This window comes from Lethenteron reissneri, chromosome 33, assembly GCF_015708825.2.
Source record: "Lethenteron reissneri isolate LAM-NWPU_2019-01 chromosome 33, ASM1570882v1, whole genome shotgun sequence".
Classification (NCBI taxonomy): domain Eukaryota; kingdom Metazoa; phylum Chordata; class Hyperoartia; order Petromyzontiformes; family Petromyzontidae; genus Lethenteron; species Lethenteron reissneri.
The window spans coordinates 5,036,619-5,058,752 of record NC_083811.1 but is presented as its reverse complement, the minus strand read 5'-3'; the positions used below and the strand labels follow the sequence as shown (position 1 = coordinate 5,058,752).

At 48.6% G+C, this 22,134-nt stretch overlaps 1 protein-coding gene across 1 annotated transcript in view; it reads right to left on the bottom strand.

The window, feature by feature from the left end:
- The window catches only part of UNC80 (unc-80 homolog, NALCN channel complex subunit), a 122,748-nt gene that overhangs the window by 51,370 nt on the left and 49,244 nt on the right, over positions 1-22,134 (bottom strand). Inside the window, 15 exon segments of the mRNA XM_061564383.1 lie at positions 841-941; positions 3,939-4,079; positions 4,617-4,745; positions 5,673-5,862; positions 6,051-6,182; positions 6,564-6,745; positions 7,995-8,133; positions 9,363-9,482; positions 12,202-12,402; positions 13,551-13,648; positions 14,865-15,065; positions 16,204-16,372; positions 17,094-17,227; positions 17,569-17,704; positions 19,493-19,705. Coding sequence (XP_061420367.1) covers positions 841-941; positions 3,939-4,079; positions 4,617-4,745; positions 5,673-5,862; positions 6,051-6,182; positions 6,564-6,745; positions 7,995-8,133; positions 9,363-9,482; positions 12,202-12,402; positions 13,551-13,648; positions 14,865-15,065; positions 16,204-16,372; positions 17,094-17,227; positions 17,569-17,704; positions 19,493-19,705 — 2,286 coding nt within the window.

Below are 22,134 nucleotides of genomic sequence, written 5' to 3'. Positions count from 1 at the left end.
CCATTCTGGTCTAGGCGTGTTGTTGATGAGAGAGAGAGCTTTAAGAGTGATGGTGCACAAAAATATGGCATCTCATGTTTTTTTTAACTGGAAGCCGGATTGAGGAGGAAGAGTGCTGGCAGACCCACAAGTTCCTAGAGGAAGATCGCCAGCCACTTGGTTGTGCGGCGGCTACGAGAAGAGGACTGATCGAGCAGGGGTAGACACTCTGCAGCGATTAATGCGTCAATCAGCACAGGAGCACCGAGAATGTGTTTTCCAAATGTTCAGACACTGTGTCAGTTTATAGAACTAAGTGCTTACCTGCTTGTTTGTTTGTTAGATGGAATGATGAATCAGATCACGTGCATTACAAGAGCATGAGGCATGGCGATGGTTTGGGGGAGAACTTCATTCAGCATTGGATTGATCATGGCTGGCGATGATGATTATGATGATGAATACGATGCGTGCATCATGAGCTTCTGAATCGAGATTAATAAATGACTCAATGCATCATTACACCCCACAATGTATCGAGGGACATACTAACAAATGCACACTCTCTGCTAAAATAGTCTTTGACAAATTGTGCTTGACCTTGAGTGACTAGGCTCGAGGCAGCTCCTCCGTGCGTCATTAAGAGACCACCTACCGTCACACTCGAATATGATCTCAGAATTAGTTCCGTGGTATCCGATGATGACATTACGCCGGTGACCAAGGGCGGCCTCGCCAATGAGATTGCACGCTGCCCTACCGAGTTCTCATCTGGTTCAGCGAAATCAACTTGATGATGATGATGATGCCGATGCCGATGATGGCGATGATGACGCTTGGGTCTCCGCGAGCGACAAGCACCTGCCGGTTGCTGACTGTGAACCTCTCGAGGAAGTGGCGCAGCACGAGGGCAGGGTCCTCGATCAGGCAGTTCCACAGCACTTGCTGCGCCACCGCGCACACTGGCCACACACACAAAGACAAAGATCCCCCGGAAAGCCTTAACAGACTGTAGGGGCAAGTGCTGTTAGCGAGCACCTATCAAGGCCGGAACGGTACACGAGGGGGTGGGTGGGCCAGCACCACGCCCGACCGCCTTTGTCTCCCCAGTGGCGATGTTTACACACCACGTACTCATTTCAGGCTGATTCGACCTAGGGGAGGCCCAGGGCCGGTTCAGATAATCGTCACTGGTGTTGGCCGTGAGCGGGAATCGAACCCGTGTCGCTAGGTGCATAGCGCAGCGCGCTAACCGCTACACTACCGCTCCCCACACCGGCCACACACATACATACACACGCACACACACGCACACACATACACACGCACACACACATACACACGCACGCACACACATACACACACACACGCACATACACACACACATACACACGCACATACACACACACATACACACGCACATACACACACATACACACGCACACATGCACACGCACACATACATACACACACACGCGCACACACGCACACATACACACGCACATACACACACGCACACACATACACACACACATACACACGCACGCACACACATACACACGCACATACACACATACATACACACGCACATACACACACATACACACACACGCACACACACATACACACACGCGCGGCGCTGCTACTCAGTACTGGCCGCCTCAACGCACGGGTCTAGTTAGACCACACAGATGGCGGTCTCGTCATTGCCGGGGCTTGGCGACCCACTGCGGGGCCATTGCCAGGATTCTTGAATTGGTTATCTGCAAAAGCTGCGCCTCCGTTAAGCACGGTTGGCTACGTACGGTGCGAAAGAAGTTCAACATACGTACATGCAATACTCCTATGCGATGATGATGGTTAGCGGCGGTGGCCAAGTGATGTCGGAATTTTATGTACATGCCGAGTCAACGATTATTCTTATGTGTGTTTTAACAATTCAGAAGTTGACCATCCACTGCTGGATGAATGCCTCGCCACGTCGTGTGGGTCAAGGGAGCTTGTTGGACCACACTTCACCCACGTTGGTGAGTGCGGGTTGAAGAAAGGGAGGTGAATGCAGCACCAGTTCAGATTGTCGGTCGATTCTAGCCGTGGTTGGAAATCAAACGGGTTGACGGGTTAATGGCGTAGCGTGCGAACCACTGCACCAAGCGTTCACCCAGATTGTCAAGGCTTAGATAAATCAATTGTCCCGCAATGCACGTGTGCAGTGATAAAAGTGGGCACGAGTTTTGGTTCTGAATTTTAATTCTGGCTAGCATAGCCGTATTGTGGTTTTAGAGATAACTTTTAAAGCTCCCCATGTCTTAATCACAACTCGACATACTTACAAAAAATGTGTTATCCTCTTTATATTTTCATTAATTTCAACCAAGTAATAAGGATTACAACTGTGATACGATCATACTTTAATCGTCCAACATTTACAATCACATGTTTGAATAAGTTGCGTGGCTCTGGGAGTAATATTTTGTTGAGCTCTTCTTTGCAATAAAAAGTCACGACCTTGAGCACATTCTGCCTGGGATTGTGCGTGTGTCTGTATCTGTGCACACGGACACAGCGGGGAGCGGGAGTGTAGCGGTTAGCGCTACGCTGCGTTACAAACCCGGCCACTCGGGTTCGATTCCCGCTCACGGCCAACACCAGTGACGATTATCTGAACCGGTCCTGGGCCTTCCCTAGGTCGACTGAACCTCAAATTAGTATTTGGTGTGGTGTGTAAACATCGCCACAAGGAAGACAAAGGCGGTTGGGAGTGGTGCTGACCACCCATCTCCTCGTGTACTAGTACCGGCCTTCATAGGTGCTCGCTAACAGTACTTTCCCCAAAAGTATATTAAGGCTATACGGGGGATCTTTGTCTTTTTATTCGTGCATGTCTACGTTTGTCTGTGTGCATATTGTTGTCCATGCGTGTCTGTGCGTCGGTGATGAGCGGTGGCGTAGTGGTTAGCGCGCTGCACTACGAACCCGGCGACCCGAGTTTGATTCCTGCAAACAGTCAACATAAGTGACAACCATTTCAACCGGTCCTCGGTCTCATCTAGATCACCTCAGCCTTAAATGAGTAGATCAGCGCTGGGGAGACAAAGGTGGCCGGGCGTGGTGCTGGCCACCTTCCTGTGCCGTGCCGGCCTTCACAGGTGCTCACTAACAGCACTTGCCCCAACAGCCTGGCAAAGGCTCCATGGGGGTTCTTTGTCTGTGTGTTACCGCAATGTGTTTATATATCTGCAAGTGTTTGTGTGTGCACATGCGTGTTGCTGCACATGTGCTCGTGTTCACGTGCGTGCGTATACTTCTTGAGTGCCCGCGTGTGCACACGTGAACTAAACTATTTTTATTTTAGCAGTTAAGGCGCGCCGAGCTAAATCGCTCTTTTCAGAAGCGACCTGGCCACAAATGATAGCCTAACAAAGTGGCTTATCACGTGGTAAGGAGCCGTCCATAAATGACGTCGCGCGATTTTGGACGATTTTTGACCCCCTCCCCTCCATCGTCACACGAAAAGTCAGCCCCCCCCCTCAAATATGACGTCACAAAGCTCTGCCCCCCCCCCCCAAAACAATTAAACATGCTTCAAATCGCTTTAAACTACTATTGTCATTGTAGTGCGTATTTAATGTGGGGCTGCACTCTGATGTTGTAGGAGAAAACATTTATTAAAAAGTCGATTTAATTAAGTACAACGTGTTGTCTATATTTATTTAAAGTTGCCGCATTTTGATGTGACGTCACATTTCTACCCCCCCCGTCACACATCGTCACCGAGGTGCGTGACGTCATTTATGGACGGCCCCTAATCCACACGACCACGTGGAGAACACGCGGACCTCCAAACAGACCAGAAGGCGTCAGGGTCGTGATCGAACCGTCGACGTGCTCCTGCACACCAGGCGACGGAGTGAACATCGGGCCGCGTTTCGCGCGCGCTGTTCCCCCACCACGATCACCTGTCACGCCGTCTTCCCGCACCTCCCCGTCCTCCATGAGGTCGATGACGGCCAGCACGCACGCGCAGATGCACGCGGGGAAGATGGCCTGGGGCGGCTGCAGGGCGAAGTGCGTCGGCGTGTGCTCCGTGCCGTGCTCCTCTAGCAGGAGCACACGGAATCGAGTCACCCTGGGAGCGCAGAGCTACTCGGGGGCGGCGGTGTGAAATTGTGGAAGTGGTCCCCTAAGTACGCGGCGGTGGTATTACATCTGCCATGACCCCCCCCCCCCGTTCCCGCTTTCCCCTTTCGCGCACCGCAATGTGTCACCGAACATCGGACGGGCAAGGCCAATAGGAGTGCATGGAGGGACAAAGGGAGCCTTGGGTGAAATTGTTCGGGAAGGTGCCATCCTTCTCTTGCAAACGCGTCTCGCTCGCAATGGAGAACAAAGGTGGCAGGGTCTCTCTCGTCCGACGCCAACATCTCAAGCGGACTCAATGCAAGAGTAAAATGAGATGTTCGCAAAGGCAGGAACAACGTCAACAAAGTCTACACCTCATTGGTTCATTTACATAAATAATGATACATATTTTTGTTGGTCAATATAGTAAAATACGTAATTTACGTTGAAACAGCGTCTCCACATGTATTCCTATTCGCCTTGCAAGAGGGTAACAAGGATGGGTAAGGGCATGCCTTCAGCGCTGGCTGCAGAGCGCACAGACCACTGCGAACCCCGCCGGAAGGAGTAGTTACGGTGGGAGGCACTAGACGTACAGGACGGACTCATGGAGAGGCGACGGGACACCAGGTTGCCCGCCTCGTCTGGGGGCACACACACACACACGCGCGCACACACACACGCGCACACACACACACGCACACACACACACAGACACGTGCATGCCCGCATGCACACAAATGACGCACGCACAGACACACACAAAACCACACAGAGAAACGCGCGTACGCACGCACGCACGCACACAGAGACACACGCACAAGCAAAGACATGCGCATTCTGACAGCCCCAATATAGAGCTGAGGCAGGCGGGGGGATTGATTGCCTGTGTTGTTACCTCGGCCCTGAAGGCGTTAGAATGCACATCCATGCACGTGCGCACAAACAAGGGCACGACGTCTGCCTCACAACACCAACACGCAACACGGTGAGACACATTGTAGCCAGACTTGTCTGGGCGGAACAATTTACGGGGGGGGGGAGGTCGGGGAATTGAGAAGAACAAAAATACGGCCGCACAAAAAATGCGTGATAGGAGATTTTAGGAAACACGCGGATCGGGCTCCTGAGCAGCACAGGCAGAATTGTCGAGGGTTGCTTTTAAAAAATAAAAATGGTAAAAGTGCAGGAAACCGGGACAGTAGCAAAGTCCACCGCAGGTTGAAGGATACGAAGGGAACAAAAACCACCAGCCCACTCCGACTGCGGCAAACTCCGCAAGTGAGCGACCCACAGCCCCCATGAACAAACGCGAACGTCGGGGGACGATCCTGGAAGGCGCTATTCCTCATAGAGGCTGCCTCCTCCACCTGCCGCTCACCCTCTTCCCAAACCTTTACCTCGGCGACGCGAGCGTACCGGAGCGCTGCGGACACAACGGCGCGGTCCCCCTCACCAACCCCCAACCCCCCGAGAGACGGCAGAGAAGCGAAAACTTTTGACGCGATGGCCCAAGTGGGGGGGGGAGGGGGGGGGGAGTTTGGGGGCGGCCTCGGCGGGCGGTCCCCCACCTTCCTCCTGCTCGGCCGGCGTGCCCGCGGCGGCCGAGGGCTCGAAGCCGGCCTTCTGCGTGAGCGGCACGGTGGTGATGAGGCTGGCCTCACGGCCCAACCGGCGCCGCTCCTCCTCGTGCTGGAGGCTCTTGAGGATGTGCTCGGCGCGCTGGTGGGAGCGGGACACCGCCTTGGCCGAGAACGATTTCTGGGGATGGAAAATGCCCCGGGGGAGGGAATTCAGAGAAACAGTCAACGTCTCGCCACGGTGGCGAGATGTTGACTACGTCGCCTGGTATGCAAGAGGTCGTGGGTTTATAGCGGCCAAATGTAGAAGCCCCCAGTTGCGTTAACTGAATCCATCCCCGCCCGCATTGCAATGCCCTATGCCCTCACCGAGGCGTCCTCGCTGATGGCGTCTTGCACGCTGTCCGTGGACTGGGGCACCCACGGGGGATCGAACACGGGGAGCGACTGCACCCCCAGGATGGGCGATGGCAGCGTGAAGTTAATGCTTGGCGGGGGGACCTGCAGAAAGGGAGACGAGGCATTGCACTCTTTTTCTTTCCTTCAAATCTTCTTTTTGAACTATCTCCAGCTTAATTCCGAAAGCGTTGACGCGTTTGACCTGTCCGCCCGTTGTTCCATCCGTAACGGCGAGGAGCGCGGAAACAACTCAAATACGAGGCGACACGAAGTGCACAATTACGTTGCCATTAGCGACCCGCCCTCTTGAAAACCAACCGAATCGATGATCGTGTCTGCCCACAACTATTTGCAAATGGGCAAATTTTCAAGGCGGCCGCTGTTTTTTTGAGCCGCGAACCTCCGCAACGAGCAGGCAACGCGCCGCCGCTACGCGATGTCACCGCGGGCTCTCTCTCCCCGGGGATCCGCGTTCGCCGGTACCTTGAAGGTCTGTGGAGCGCCCTCCTCCATGCGAGGCCAGACCTGGTAGCGGAATCGCCACAGCGCCCCGAAGCGCAGAATGGAGTTGATTCGCTGGGTCGCGTCCTGGTGGTGGAACTCGGACATGATCATGTCCGTCACATGCTCGGGGACTTTCACCGCGCACAGCAGGAACATTGCGGCTGTTCCACACGAGCACAGGAAGTCAACCGCGTGTGAACGTTGTTGCGCTGAGAGATATAGGGTTGTGTGTTTAGACAGCAGGTGCAATCTTGTCATGCGATTTTGGATGAGACTTTGCCATGCCTGGAAGCTCTGGGCGGGGTGGGGGGAGATCATTCCGTGCCTAGTGCTAAGCTTGCCTCTGGATTGTCATCAGCGTTTCACGTGATTCACGTATATTTGTGCACTATTTGTGGTGCATGCTTAATTGACTGCTGTCCGAAGACGTACTTGTCGCAACAGAACACATCATGGCAAAAATGGACAGTGGCCAGCGGTCAAAACTAACGACAGAGAGGCAGCCCAAGGAGGAAAGAGGCCCGAGATTATGTCCACCAGGGAAAAATGAATGATGAGACAAGCTCGTGTGCGGGGTCAACACGCATCTTTGTTGTATCGCGTAAACCGTGGAAGATAGCTACGGCTCGCGGAAGCCCTTTAGTAAAATAAGTATAAAACAATCAGGGGGTCGCCAGTTCGATATGATCTTCCAGCATGGCAGTTTAAGTCATTGGCATGTTTCTTAAACCACCACCACTCCCAGCCCCCCCCACCCCCCCCAACTTTGTCCACACGGCACTATAAATGGATACACGACAGTTAGGGGGGGGGGGGCTCTCTGGAGCTCCTTGCAATGATGGCCCTTCCACCAGTTGCGGGGTCGATTATGAGACCGGGATGCCCTCGCTGTTCTACGATCGTGCACACACCATCGTGCTGCAGCGCTGATGGAGGGCGCGTTCGGTCGGACCTTAAGCCCGATAACTAACAGACAACGAGACAAGAAGTCACAGCTTCTCGAGACGCTGGCCTTCCTCAAGAGATGAAACGGAGTGGTAGCTCCTGCAATCTCTCATTTACTTGAATGTTTTACCTACGTGACTTTACCGAAAAAACCCAAGAATCCTTGCAGTCACGAAAGCTTCAAATCTAGAATTAATACCCTCTACGGGGAGGAGTTCCACCTATCTGTTAGAGTTTTTAACAGACAACGAGACAAGAAGTCACAGCTTCTCGAGACGCTGGCCTTCCTCAAGAGATGAAACGGAGTGGTAGCTCCTGCAATCTCTCATTTACTTGCATGTTTTACTACGTGACTTTACCGAAAAAACCTAAGAACCCGATAACTAAATTACGCATCGGGACTTGCAAGCAAGTAACTGCAGGGGCCGCGCCTTTACTTTATGTTTTTTTCACACGCCAACGAACCTGCAGTGGCGGCCATGTGCTCGTCGACGCTGAGGAGCAGCTCCCATGCTGCCGGCTGCACGTCGCTGTACATGTCCTCCGTCATGATGGTGGCAGCCTTGATGAGCAGCGACAGGGGAGCCGGGGCCAGGCTCATCACCTCGTTACGACCAGAGAGCACGAGGCGAGGTCAGAGCGGGAGCCAGGGGCGGTTTCTTCATTAGGGCGATTGGGCGACGCACCACCAATGTCATTCAACCACAGAGTCACGTTAGCCGTCACTGTCAGCCTCTGGATATAGTCCAATCAGCGTCATGTCACGTTCTGTAGAGTACCGCCTCTTTTGGGGCGATTTCACTACGGCTGAGAATCGCCCCGAGTGGTCCCATAGACTTACATTGAAAGATGTTTTTTTTCGAACGGGGGCGCTCCAATGCATTCTCTATGGCTTCCGGGAGGGCTCGCACTAACGTGCTTACGTCATCATACGTGCTTACGTCATCATACGTGCTAACGTCATCATACGTAAGCACGTTTCATCCAACAATATAATTTATCGCTACCTAGTGGAATCTTTAATAAAATAAACCTGAGTGGTTTGTTTTAATAGTGAGTATATAAACAAACAAGATGTATTGTAAGAGTCACTTTATTTTTCATTAATATTAAAGAAGTGAAGTTGCCTTTACATGCTTAAGCTGTTAATTTATCCATTGCATGGGTGGACCTTATCCTTATCAATCATCCAGACATTTGCCCCCCCCCCCTGAGAGATTTTGCAGGAGCCGCCACTGGCGGGAGCCCAGGAACGATGAGAGAAGCGAAGCATGGCACCGTTGCTCCAGCACAAGACGTCCTCTCATCGGCATGAATTGTTAATTGCAGTTTGAATGTAATCAAGATTGTCGGGAAATTGTTAATTAAAGAATATTGTGTTCTTTAATTAACAATGTGCCGCTGCCTGTTCGGAGTTATGGAATGTGTACAATGAGAATTGTTTAATGCTTCCAAATAATGCAAGGTATGTATTCATAAAAGCTTCTCCGAGTCTCATGACTGATTACCAAGAGCGTTCTGAATTGTGACGTGTGGCCGATCCTTTTCATGCTTTTTTGGCACTGTCGTTCCAAATTCATCTCAAATCTGCCTCAAGACACGAAGTAGTCTTGTGTCTATGAGCATCAACGTTAAGGTGAACTACAGTATAAAAAAAGTTTGAAATTTTAATGTCTCTTACAAGGTCCTGTAGAGTTACATTTAAAATGTTTTTTTAATGAATAACCACGATCCTGACCAGAAACTGATCTCTTCTCACTCTAAGATTTGGCATCAAACGTATTCCTTCCGAGGGGTTTGTTTCAAACCCGAATTAACTTGCACCATTCTTACCTGATTGCGAATGTACTTGAGCATGCCAGGGTCTTTCTTGCCGTCCACAATCACCTCGGATGTCCTCTTCTTCAGCGAGGGAGGCCGCAGCGACGATTTGTCCGACTTATGGAATTTAAACTTCGGAAGAGGCAATGGAAAGTAAGGATAATGGAAGGTAAATGTTACAACTCTTCAGAGATGATAAACCCCTTAAATATACTTATTTATTATGCTTGTTGGCCTAAGAGAGTCTCACCGAGTCTCATGGCTCTTGTTCAAGAGCGTCCTGTCAGGTTTTCACAGTGAGGAGCTTATGATTGCCACGTATCATCCCACCGAGTAAGTTGGGAGTAAATTCGAGCGTGACGCCGGCACACAATGGCCTACTTTTGCGAACGACATCGCGGGATCTTTCATGTCCACTGGGAAGTAGACGGTGCGTCTACTTCCCAGTGGACATATTCACTTTAAGATGTTTTTTTGTTCATGTTTTTGTTTTTTGTTTGTTGCGGTTGCACCCGATTCAAGAGCCGAATGGCTCACAGGGCTATACCTAATAAATGAACTTGAAACTTGAATTTTTACAGGTTCAATGCACGCCACGCTGTTCATCAAGGCAGCTGTCGCATTCCAACAGTGGCACCTCTGCAACCAGCAGCGAATGTGTGACCCATTGACCACGTCACCATCCCGTAATCTAGCTAAGAACAATTTATGTTTATATATAATAGCTCGCAGCTCTATCTCAATCCACTGCTGGATGAAGGCCTTTCCAAACCAAGCCAGTCATGGCGGGTTGCTTGACCTCACTTCAAAATGCTGGTCGGTGGTTGGAGGCTGGTGAAGGAGGGTGGCCAGGACCGGTTAAAATAAAACTCACATATGATACTCTTAGTTTTTTCGGTAAATTTACGTAGGTAAAAAATGAAATTAAAATTAATAAAAATAAAATTATAATAGAAATCACGACGCTTCGGAGGCAACACAAGTCTCCGTCATCAGGTGGGACCGTCACAGCGAGATTTGCTGTATCAAGTGATTAATTTTAATTTCATTTTTTACCTACGTATGAATCCTTGCAGTCACGAAAGCTTCAAATCTAGAACTCACATATGATGTCAGTCGTGACCGGGAATTGAATTCAAGCCAACGAGTTTACAGCGTAGTGCGCTAACCACTATGCCTCCGCTCCACCCCTGTTGCAGCTATATAACAATTCTTAATAACGACACTCGTAATATATAATAGCCACAAAAACAGTATTCAAAGAACCTGCTGCCCTATGCGCATTCGTTTAATGTATAATTGGCTTTCATTGTTGGATTCGTTGTGACCATGCTTATGATCAATGCTTTCATCAATACCATAGCGTCAAAGCACGCGTTCTTCGTGTGGAATAAATATTAACTGCAGCTTTCGGCAGCAGTGAAAAAAGTTACCGTTACCCTTAGAACCTACGCTAGATAACATCCGCAGGGAAATAGTTTAACATTCCAGGGATGTGTCTGCCTGGATGAGATAGTTTCGCCTGGAGGCTGTTCCCTGCGTGTTCCTATCTTTTTTGTTTAAACCTCATTAATTTAAATTACTTTGTGATAAAAAGCCGCGGTTTTGTGCTGCCGCAAGGACATCAGAGAAAGTGGGACTTGTGTAGCGTGCAAATGCTTGGGTTCTTTTTTTCCTCCCGGTCTTCATTTGAAGAATTTCAACAATAAACTTAAACGTACGTTCTGTACGCCGAGTTCATTTCGCGGGAAAAGTAAGATCAGGCAGTTGTAGCCACACTTTGCCCAACAGCAAGTGATCTACTAATCAGTCAAGTGGACGCAAATAGTTTTCTCACCTGGAGGATAACGAACGCATGAATAAGGGACAAGCAAATATGCCTCGGTTCGGCGATTAAAATCTATTCTATGTTGCCTGCAGTACACCCCGCTGAAATGTGCGAGCGAGAATCAATCAGGTATGATGAATCCACATTCTACGTCTATGAAATGCTTCGGTTAAAAACAAATATTGAAGAAAGATATTTTACTTAAATCATAGCAACTAAATCGTGAAAGGTCACTGAATCTCTGATGAGAGGGAGGGGGAACGGGCAAAAAATAACATGTCTAAAAAAAAGAACAAAAATGTTATCCAGACACGAGATGGGACATTGCGCATTCGTGAAACATACAACACCATTTGGCTTTGCGGACAGCAACAATGTGGATTTATATAAGATCTATAAATACATTATCTTTCGATTTAAAGCTTTCGTGACTGCAGGGATTCATCTTCTTGGTTCTTTCGGTAAAGTCACGTAGAAGGGAAATAATAAAATAATAATAAAACATAATAAAATACAATCCTCACGACGTTTCGGCCACAACGCAAGGACGGCTGCTTGCGTTGTGGCCGAAACGTCGTGAGAATTGTTTTTTATTATGTTTCATTTGTATTATTTTATTATTTCCCTTCTACGTGACTTTACCGAAAGAACCAAGAAGATACATTATCTTTCTTCTTGGTTCTATCTTTATTGGTCATTTTAAATTTGCATTATGTGCCTATCTCATCAAATAATGCAGAACGTCGAATGCATCGAGAATAACATCTAAACACGATTGCGAAATGCTCTGCAGCACCAGTGGCATAATCATTTTATAGCGAGAATAAAAGCGGAGGGGAAAAAAATCAAAAAGGTCTTGAGCCTGGGCTTGAACAGTGGCGTGAAAAGCTCCGCAGCGACTCCATGAGAGGCAGTGTCGGAGAAAAACGAGCGGCCCTCAACGATTCACCGTCACAATTGCCGGCGTGTCGGCAGCGCGGCTATGTTGGTGGCGGGGCGGGGGGGGTGGGACCACCAACGCACCTCCTTGGCCTTCTTGTTGCCGATGTTGGCGCGGCCAGGGAGGCCCTCGTCCTTGACGGGGTCGGCCGAGTCTCCGTAGACCAGCTTGAGCGCTCGTACGAGGCGCGCGCAGGCACGGCCATGCCTCTGGTAGCAGCCCGGGTGGCAGAAGTCCGCGTGCTGGCAGATGAAGTTCTGCTGGTTGCACAGCAGGATCATCACCTGCACCGGGCACGCAATTACCGGGGGGATTAACACGGTGCAGAGAGAGTGAGGGGGGTGGGAAGGAGGTAAGCTGGGTGGTGTTCAGACAGTAGGCTAACAGTGGAGAGAGCCTGCAGCAGCTGGAAGGCGACGAAGATAATCATCAAAACTTTTTCCCGTTAATTTTTCAAACCTTTTTCGGGGTTATCAAGCGTCGATAATAGTTCTAGATTTGAAGCTTTCGTGACTGCAAGGATTCATATTCTTAGGTTTTTTCGGTAAAGTCACGTAGGTAAAAAATGTAAATTCATAAAAGTAAAATAAAAATCAAATACAAATCACGACGTTTCGGAGGCAACACAAGCTTCCGTCTTCAGGTGGAACCGTCACAGCGCGATACAGCTATTTTAATTTTATTTTACTTTCATTAATTTTATTTAGAATTTTTTACCTACGTGACTTTACAACCACACTTACATGATCTCATCATCAAAAGGTATCACATTTCATGTTTCATATTAATGTTAACCTAATTATGTAAGAGTAATTTATATTTATTTGTTACAAAAAATGTACTTATTAATATAAATGAACAGATGTGATGAAATAATCTTGTATACGTTAATTTCTAAGTAGATTTGAAGTGATGTAAGCCGTACGATAATTCAGCCATCATACACAAGGAGTGATAGTCACTATAAAACACGAATTATTAGTATTATGTTTGAAGACACTTTTTTGATTCTTAAAGTGGGGAGCTGGTCAGCAGCATTTATACATTCGTGTTAAGGTTGCTGAGCTGAGACAGTGGATGGCTTTAGGAGTGGCCTGGTGAACATCTGAAATGCTGTGGTGAACGATCGAACCACACAGATAGAGGCTCACTGTCGTAAAGATCCGTAAACTCGCGTAGACACTCATAGACTCGCATAGAGAAAGCCACGGATCCACCGAACCTCACAGATTAAATAGTATACACTTCCTCTTTCATATTTAGATTCAGGAGTAGCCGGTGGACATCTGAAACGTTTCGTGTGAATGATCAAGGTGGGCATCGGACGTTACGTTGTAATCCACGGTTTGAGATCGGTCACCGAAGTCACACTGTGGCCTTTTCGTGATTGCGCCGATGTGGCAGCAGCACACGGAGTTCTGCGCCTTCGTACCTCGAGCCAGGGCATGTTCTTGTGGTAGTTATCATCAGCCCCGTGGCCTCCCACATTGTCAGGCTCAATGCTGGGGTCACTGGTGCTCTGCGTGCTTCCTGCAGGCGCAAACAAAGCAGCATCAATCAGCACTGGGGCATGAACGCGAAGCCCAAATCAGCCACAAAATCCACTCAATGCTAGATCAAACGAGCCACTCGGTGCCTTCGGGGCCCAAAATAAAAAAAAAACCCACTGTGGTTCTAGACATTTTCTCCGCGATAACAAAAAACGTGATTCGCTCTTCAATCCCTGCCCTCAATTCACGACTTCTGCACCAATCCCCGGTCACGGTAAGCTGCTCATTCAGACACGTGGCACAATACAGATTTAAAGGCAGGCATTCAACGATTCGCTCACTCTCACAATACAAAGATTTTGGGGTCACTTGTGGATTCAATAATTTATTATTTTTTGCACATTGTCGGTCAACGCCTTCAATGGCTGCAAGGGAGCACGTGAAAAGGTCCAATGCAACGCGTACAAATTAAACAATTCTGAAGCACGCATATTTGGTGCACATGCTATGAGCGTAAGAATCAATGTTTAAATCGATCAATTGTTATTCGCCAAATTTAAATGAGTCAAGGGTGGCTTGTACGTAATCGCAAGTGTGTGTATGAGGGTAAGAAGCGGTGACAGGCTGCCTGCACTGTGTGACCTGCGTTCGATTCCCGGCCAATGTAAATAACAGTGGAGAGTGATATATGAATTTGTTCTGGGCCTCTCCTAGGTTAACTCAGCCTGATGCTATGTGTAAACATCCGTACTGGGGAGACAAAGGTGACCGGGTATGATACTAACCACACCGCCACTTTGTGCTCCTTGCTAGCATTAACCCTTTCCCATTCCAAGACGTCTTCAAGTTGCAGGGTAGTTCCCGTTCACCGCTAAATCTCTGAACGCGCAAGCATTAATTTTATTTAGCGCTGTTGTGTTTAAAGACATTATACTGTACTCACCGCGGAGAACTGTAGCGACACGACCGCAATCTCTGGCGACAAACTGTCACACGCCCTCATGGCCTTTTAACTTCAGATTCGTTCAGAATTAGATTCGATTCCGTTCAGAATCGATTCCGTTCCGATGACGTAACCGTACGTAATCGGTACGGAATCGGGAGAAAAAACTGATGACGTCCAGGTACGTCACCGCAACGACGAAAGGTGGGTGCTCGCCATCAGCACTTGCTCCAACGGGTCTATAAAAAAAGTCTTCACGGGGGATCGTCATTAATTTATATATATTTTAAAAATGCAGCCAGGCTGAGCGTACCGATGTCAGTGACCGTGTCGTGGCTCTGCGAGAGGAGCAGCTCCTCGTTCTCGGACTCGGAGTCCTGCCGCGACAGCTTGCCGCCCTTCAGGCTGCCCGCGCGCCAGATGCTGGAGAGCGAGCCGCCCTTCTTCACGCGGAAGCTGCGCGTCCCCTTGATCTGCAGCAGCCGCGAAGCCCCCTGACGCACGCGCCGCGGCACTGCAAGGCACGACGCGAGCGGCCACGGTGCCACGGGGTTGAATGCTGTTAGCAGGGAGTGTGACCATTCACCCTACCCCCCACCAAGCCTACCGCCAGCGAATACCGAATTGTCACGATTCTTGGTCACGATCTGATCTGTTTTTTTTTTTCTATAATCTCGTTTGCGTTTCGGTTGAACGGTTTTCTAGGCTCCGTTAGCCTAGATGTAACTGTATTCATCTTCTTGGTTCTTTCGGTAAAGTCACGTGGAATGGAAATAATAAAATAATAAAAATAAAACATCATAAAATAATTCTCACGACGTTTCGGCCACAACGCAAGCAGCCGTCCTCAGGTGGAGAACAGGTCTGTCGAGAAGACAGAGTCTGGAGCCAGACTCTGTCTTCTCGACAGACCTGTTTTATTTTTATTATTTTATTATTTCCCTTCTACGTGACTTTACCGAAAGAACCAATAAGATGAATCCCTGGAGTCACGAAAGCTTTAAATCGAAATGTAACTGTATTGGCATGTAATTTGTGTAATGGAAACGATGTAAACACTGTCTTAAATGTAGCGTCGCAATTGGATGCAGGGGTGGCGTGAACCAAATAATACATTTTCATACACACACACTTCTATGCATACACCATGGGCATAAAAAAAATTTTCATCAATAATTCAAGCATCACTAAATGCATGTTTGCAACACAAATTGTTCCTTTGTTCCATAGACCAATGTTCCGGAAAGTTGTTGTGTATTCAGTGGCCTTTGTCGCCACAGTAAACAAAAACATAATCCTACTCTGACGTCTTCTCAAAGCTGTCCTGATATCGTAACTTTTTTAGGCCGTGTAATAAAACGCGGCGCACAGAAACATTTACTAAACCCTTTATCCTCTCGGGGCATGTACAGCACGTACCGCCCGCTGATTTGTTGAACGTGAAGGGCTCCCCTGATATTATCACAAAAGAACACACAATTACATTTCCATATCAGAGCCGAAATAACTCATCAAAGTGTTCTGGATTATTCTATGAGAGAGGGCACGTGAATAGAATTGAAAGAGCGACCTTTAAAAACAAGATCGTGTTCAAGGGGGCAGTGGAAAGACGCGGTTGTGTGTGCGCGCCCTTCACGGTGTGGTCTGCTCACTGCGTCTTTCCTCCCACGTGGTCTCCGACTTGAGCGTGTGGCTGCTGCTGTGGAGGGACTCGTGCGACTCGGGTTCAGGGTCGTCCAGGACGCCCGCGAAGCTGATCTTCCGCTCGTAGCGGTGCCGGTCCATCTCCGGGTCCAGCCGGTGGCGGCCTCCGTCAAACTCCTGCCGAGTGCGCAGAAGGTCAACGCAATGAGGCCGTCGCTCCCTGCCGCGGTCTGATGGGGTTTTGTAAGAATTGTATTTATACGCTTTTGGTTCACCGTCGAACAAAGGTGGTAACTGCGTCGTGCGCTTTCAGATGCGCCTCTGCGGCCGTCTGGAACGCTCTTCCTTTCGATATGCACTTTTAAATTAAAATTGTAAAACGCATTTCTTTAGAACTGCTTTTCGTGTTTAGTTTGTTGTCCTTCCCCCGCACCTCCAATTAGCATGGTTGGCTACGTACGGTGCGAAAGAAGTCCAACATACATACATACACGTTCTCTGTTTCTGCCCAAACATATTTTGGTTCATCATCCAATAGGCATTCGAGATCACCAGTATTCATCAGCATTTTTTTAAGTAAACAAACTCTGGACCAGTTTTTGCCCTTCTGGTTCTCATCTGTTGAACAACTGCTGCTGGGTTGCCAGATTTTATTGATAAGAACAGTGGTCAGAATGGGCCAGTATACGAGAGCACGCCATGCCGGCATTGTTCAGACCACCAAACATGTTTAATTCACTTATATATCGCTTTAACCGAAGTCAACCCACACGCGAGTATTTTTGAGGGAAGATGGCAGTGAACGGGACGAATTGGTACATTTCCATTTCGACCACCGGCTGAGCAAAAGCACACCACCCAGACAACTGTTTCACGAGGTAGTGGTGCAAGATCTGACCGCGGCCGGCTCCGTCCGAGGCTTGGGCAGCAGCGGGAAGGTCTCCCTCAGGAAGGTGGTGATCTCCATCAGCAGCTGGCAGGCGGCCATCTTGAGAGGAAACGGGCAGCCGCACTTGGAAGGGTTCACGCTGTCTGTTGGAGATCGACACGCCGTCGTTACCGGGACACCACACGAGATTTAGCTCGTCGTCGAAAAATCGGCCATGATCAATCCACTGCTTGACGAAGGCCCGGGCAGGACGCTGTCCTACGAACCCGGCGACCTGGGTTCGATACCCGGCCGTTGCCAGCATTAGTGGCGTGCGATATTCAAACCGGTCCTGGCGCAACCCGCTCCTCCGCACTCACCAACTCACACTGAACAAGCGTGGTGAAGTATGGTCATACAACCTCCACAACTTACAGTGGTGGGCGGGGGGGGCCTTCGCCCAGCAGTGGATAGATAAAGAATGCGTCATTAGGACCCTCCTCACTGTCATCGAGGAAGTCCTCTTCCTCGTCCTCCATCTTGAGCTGCTTCTTCATCTCGTCGTCATGGATGAGGCCCAGGAGGCCGACGGGCGTTTCGCTCTCCGTGCGGCTCAGCTCGTCCAGACGCACTCCGATCGCCTGGCGCAGCGCACGCGACGCGACGTGACAACTCACGACACCGAGTATGAGGGCACAGACATGCCGCTTCCGAAGTCCTCTCAAAAGACCTCTCGATTCGGAGCAGGAGCACGAGGTTAATATGCCTTGCAAAGAGTGCTGGGCCCGTGTCGGTGTGGTCATTAAGTCTAGTCATTTTCTTGGTTCTTTCGGTAAAGTCACGTAGAAATAAAATAATAAAAATAAAACATAACTAAATAATTCTCACGACGTTTCGGCCACAACGCAAGCAGCCGTCTTCAGGTGGAGAACAGGTCTGTCAAGGAGACAGAGTCTGAATGGCACGCCCCAGGCTTGGAGCGACTATTTATGCTGGGATGGAGGGGCGAAGAGCGTCTTGACAAAAAAAATTGCATATCAAGAGGAATGTTGCATATTATGGGAAATACAGATATGCTAAATTCTCCTTGATATGCAAATTATTTTGTCAAGGCGCTCTTCCCCCCTCCATCCCAGCTTAAATAGTCGCTCCAAGCCTGGGGCGTGCCATTCAGACTGTCTCCTTGACAGACCTGTTCTCCACCTGAAGACGGCTGCTTGCGTTGTGGCCGAAACGTCGTGAGAATTATTTAGTTATGTTTTATTTTTATTCTTTTATTTCTACGTGACTTTACCGAAAGAACCAAGAAGATGCATCCCTGCAGTCACGAAAGCTTTAATTCGAAATTTAAGTATAGTCATTGGTCACTAAACGCATTTAAAATACATGCGCTTAGTATTTTGGCCGCTTTGCATTTCTATGTGATAAGCCACTTCGTTGAGCTATCATTTGTGGCCAGGTAACTTCTGAAGAGGAACTCTATAGCTCAGTGAGACTGAGATCAGACGATCAACTCGCAGACACTTGAGACTCGGTTTAATCACGAGGTTGTCTTCAGGGTGCAATGATTCACAACCACCCCTCCACCACCCTCCTCCCCCGCCCCCTGAGGGGATTTGAATGATCGTGATTCAGTCACAATTTTAATTCAACAATCATTGCTTTTAGTTTCCCATCTCAATCGTATTGTTTCTCACTTTGTCCATTGCCTACAAAAATTGTGTTCGCTTCTTCAACATAAGTATATAATTGGGACATCATGTGCACATAATATAATCAGCAGAGCTCATACATAATCCTGTCAAATGCACACGTAATTCAGTGCGTGAATCAATAGCATAAGAATCAATTTCGACTGCATTTGCTTTCGCGCCGTACTCTGCTTTACTTTTAAGCGTTACAAAAGGCAATACCCCCCCCCACCCTGTCATAGCAACAGCACAATTGAAACGTTATTGCAACAACAACAAATAAAACTTGATAATTGTTTTTTTACCCTTCTATCTGGCAATAAAACTGACACCTTTTTTTACGAGGAGTCATGTTTGCATAGACCACAATACCTGCAGTCATAATGCAAACAAAAAACACAACTCTGATAATGTATGTGCACTGTCCTTGAAGTTGATTGGTCCACACCCGAGACAGCTTTCCTTAGAGCCTAGTCTCACATGGGTGTTGGACCAGATGACGCCAAAAGGCGCACTACATAGACCACAGGTATTGCAGTCATGTTTGCATAGACCACAGGTATTGTGGTCTATGCAAACATGACTCCTCGTAAAAAAAAAATGTGTCAGTTTTGTTGCCAGATAGAAGGGTAAAACACCAATCATCATATTTTTTTACTGCCAAATGAGGTTCCAATGGTGCAAATACAACTTGTGCAACACAACAAACGAGAGTGTTTTCTGGGAGAAAGCGCGGACCTCCCCCCACTGGAAGAACAGCTTCGACGCGTTCCACTGCAGCCGCTGGTTGCGCTTGCTGCCTGCCACCGGCGAGCGGCCACGTGACAGCCCGCGCCGCGACATGGTCACGTGGTGGCCCTTCATCCACTCGGGCCAGTTGCCGCGGTTGCAGCGGTGAACGAAGCGCGCGCACTCGAGGAAGAGGGCGGCACGTGCCACCACTGGGGCCTCCTGGGGGATGGGACGGGGTGGGGGGGAGAGAGACGGGGCGCAGGGCAGCGCACGGCAGTCACGACGGCGGTCTGCCAAGGCTCCGTCGCCCGGTGGTAGGGGGCAGTCCATAAATGACGTCACGTGATTTGGGACGATTTTTGACCCCCCCCCCTCTTCGTCACACGGCGTCACAAACAGTCAGACGCCCTCCCCCTCAAATATGACGTCACAAAGCTCTGCCCCCGCCCCCCCCAAAAAAAACATTCAAGTTCAAGTTTATTTATTAGGTATAGTCCTGCTTTAATATGCTTTAAATCGCTTTAAACTATTGTCGTTGTAGTGCGTATTTAATGTGGCGCTGCACTCTGATGTTATAGGAGAAAACATTTATGAAAACGTCTATTTGATTAAGTAGAACGTGTTTATATTTATTTAAAGATGTGCATTTTGATGTGACTTCACATTTCTCAAACCCCCCCCCCCCCATCGTCACACATCGTCACAAATGTCTGACCCCGCCCCCCCCCCTGGGTGCGTGACGTCATTTATGGACGGCCCCTTGCGCTGTCCAGCAGTGCCGAGTCCTTCAAGCGGACGATCGCCAAACGGACCTTTGCCAAGGTTGCTAGATTCGTCACAAGGTAGACCCTTCCGAAGCTGTCCGCAAAGGTTTCACTGGACAATGAATTCAACATCGATTTAAAGCTTTCGTGACTGCATGGATTCATCTTCTTGGTTCTTTCGGTAAAGCCACGTAGAAGGGAAATAATAAAATAATAAAAATAAAACATAATAAAATAATTATCACGACGTTTCGGCCACAACGCAAGCAGCCGTCCTCAGGTGAAGAACAGGTCTGTCGGAAAGACATTTTTTTCTCTCCAAAAACTGCCAACTCCTTAAACTGATGAGTATGGAACTTATCACAGCTTCCCAGCACCGATGCCGAGATTTGTATAGCTTTAGGGCAAGATTGGCAAAGGAATGCGTTTTGTCCAAGTTATTATTTCGCAAAATGTCTCACGTTGCTTAACCAGCAACATTAGTTCACGTGCAAGAATTATAGTTATTTTATTTATATTATTATTATTTTACCTACGTGACTTTACCGAAAAAAACCTAAGAGTATGAATCATTGCAGTCACGAAAGCTTCAAATCTAGCAAGAACTACAGTGTTTATGTTGCGAGTGCTAGCGTGTGCTTCACGTGTGCACACGGTCGCATTTTGGGCATTTGCGTATTTATGTGCTCAAACTTCTCCGTAGAGCTGGCCTGCCTGAGCTGGCAGGCCAGCTTGTTGTAAAATGCAGTACCACGAATATATATATTCCCTGTATTTGGCAACAAGCCACTGTGCTCGACATGCACTACAGTTGAATGTGCTTGTTACATGAATGATCTGTGTTGTCGGGTCGGGGCGGAGCAGTGGCGCTCACATGCTTCTTGGCATACATCGTATTTATCCTGTGCTTATCGATCAGACTGATATTGCAAGCAGTGTCTTAATTTGAAACTTGATCTTGACTACCACAGTGTAGGGATTTATTCCATCGCTCCAACTTGCTGTCCTTTCCCGCACCTCCGATTAGCACGGTTGGCTACGTACGGTGCGAAATAAATTCAACATACATTCATACGTGCTCACAAATATTGTCTGCCGGGTGACGATAGTAATATCGTACACTCCTCCTGTTTACTGATAAGGAGAGACCATTTACAGGGTTGCCACGATGGAATCTTTTTCACGATACGACATTGAATTTTGTCAACGACCGTTATCGCAGCATCGGTTTCCCGAGACTTTGGATAAACACGATTTGACGAAACCATTTGTATTATAAAGGCAGACAACAAAATTATAATTTACGATTCATTTTTCGGCGAGACCCCAGGCAATGATCTGCCCAAATGTTGTAACACCCTCCACACCATGCACCATGCAAGCAATTAAATGCACACATTATTATTGTTGTTGTTTCAGCTCACCGGTAAGTGAAGAGCAATTTTCGCAAAAAAATGTAGTAAGTTCGTATGACGTTTCGCTTAAAACTGCGCCGACCATCTATCAGGACAGAATAAAGGATCCTTAACATACAATTACAGTATAGTGGACACAATGTCGTACGACATCGCGTGATATCGTCGAAAAATTGGAAACACGAGGAATTTACAGCAGAGAAGGTGCTACCCCTTCTGGAGATGCATACGACAAGCTGTGGCCAGGGAAGCCGACAGCTGTTTACCTGTGCTGTTCAGCGAGAGCTCTGTGGCGGCCGAACAGCAACAGGGCTGCAGGGTCAGAGGTGAGGCCACCCACCACAACAAAGCACTCCCACAGCGCTTTGTGTGAGCGTGGCACAGAGGCACCAACAGAACGACAAAGACACAGATACCCCCCCCCCACCCCGTATAACCTTAACAGGCTGCTGGGGCAAGTGCTGTGAGC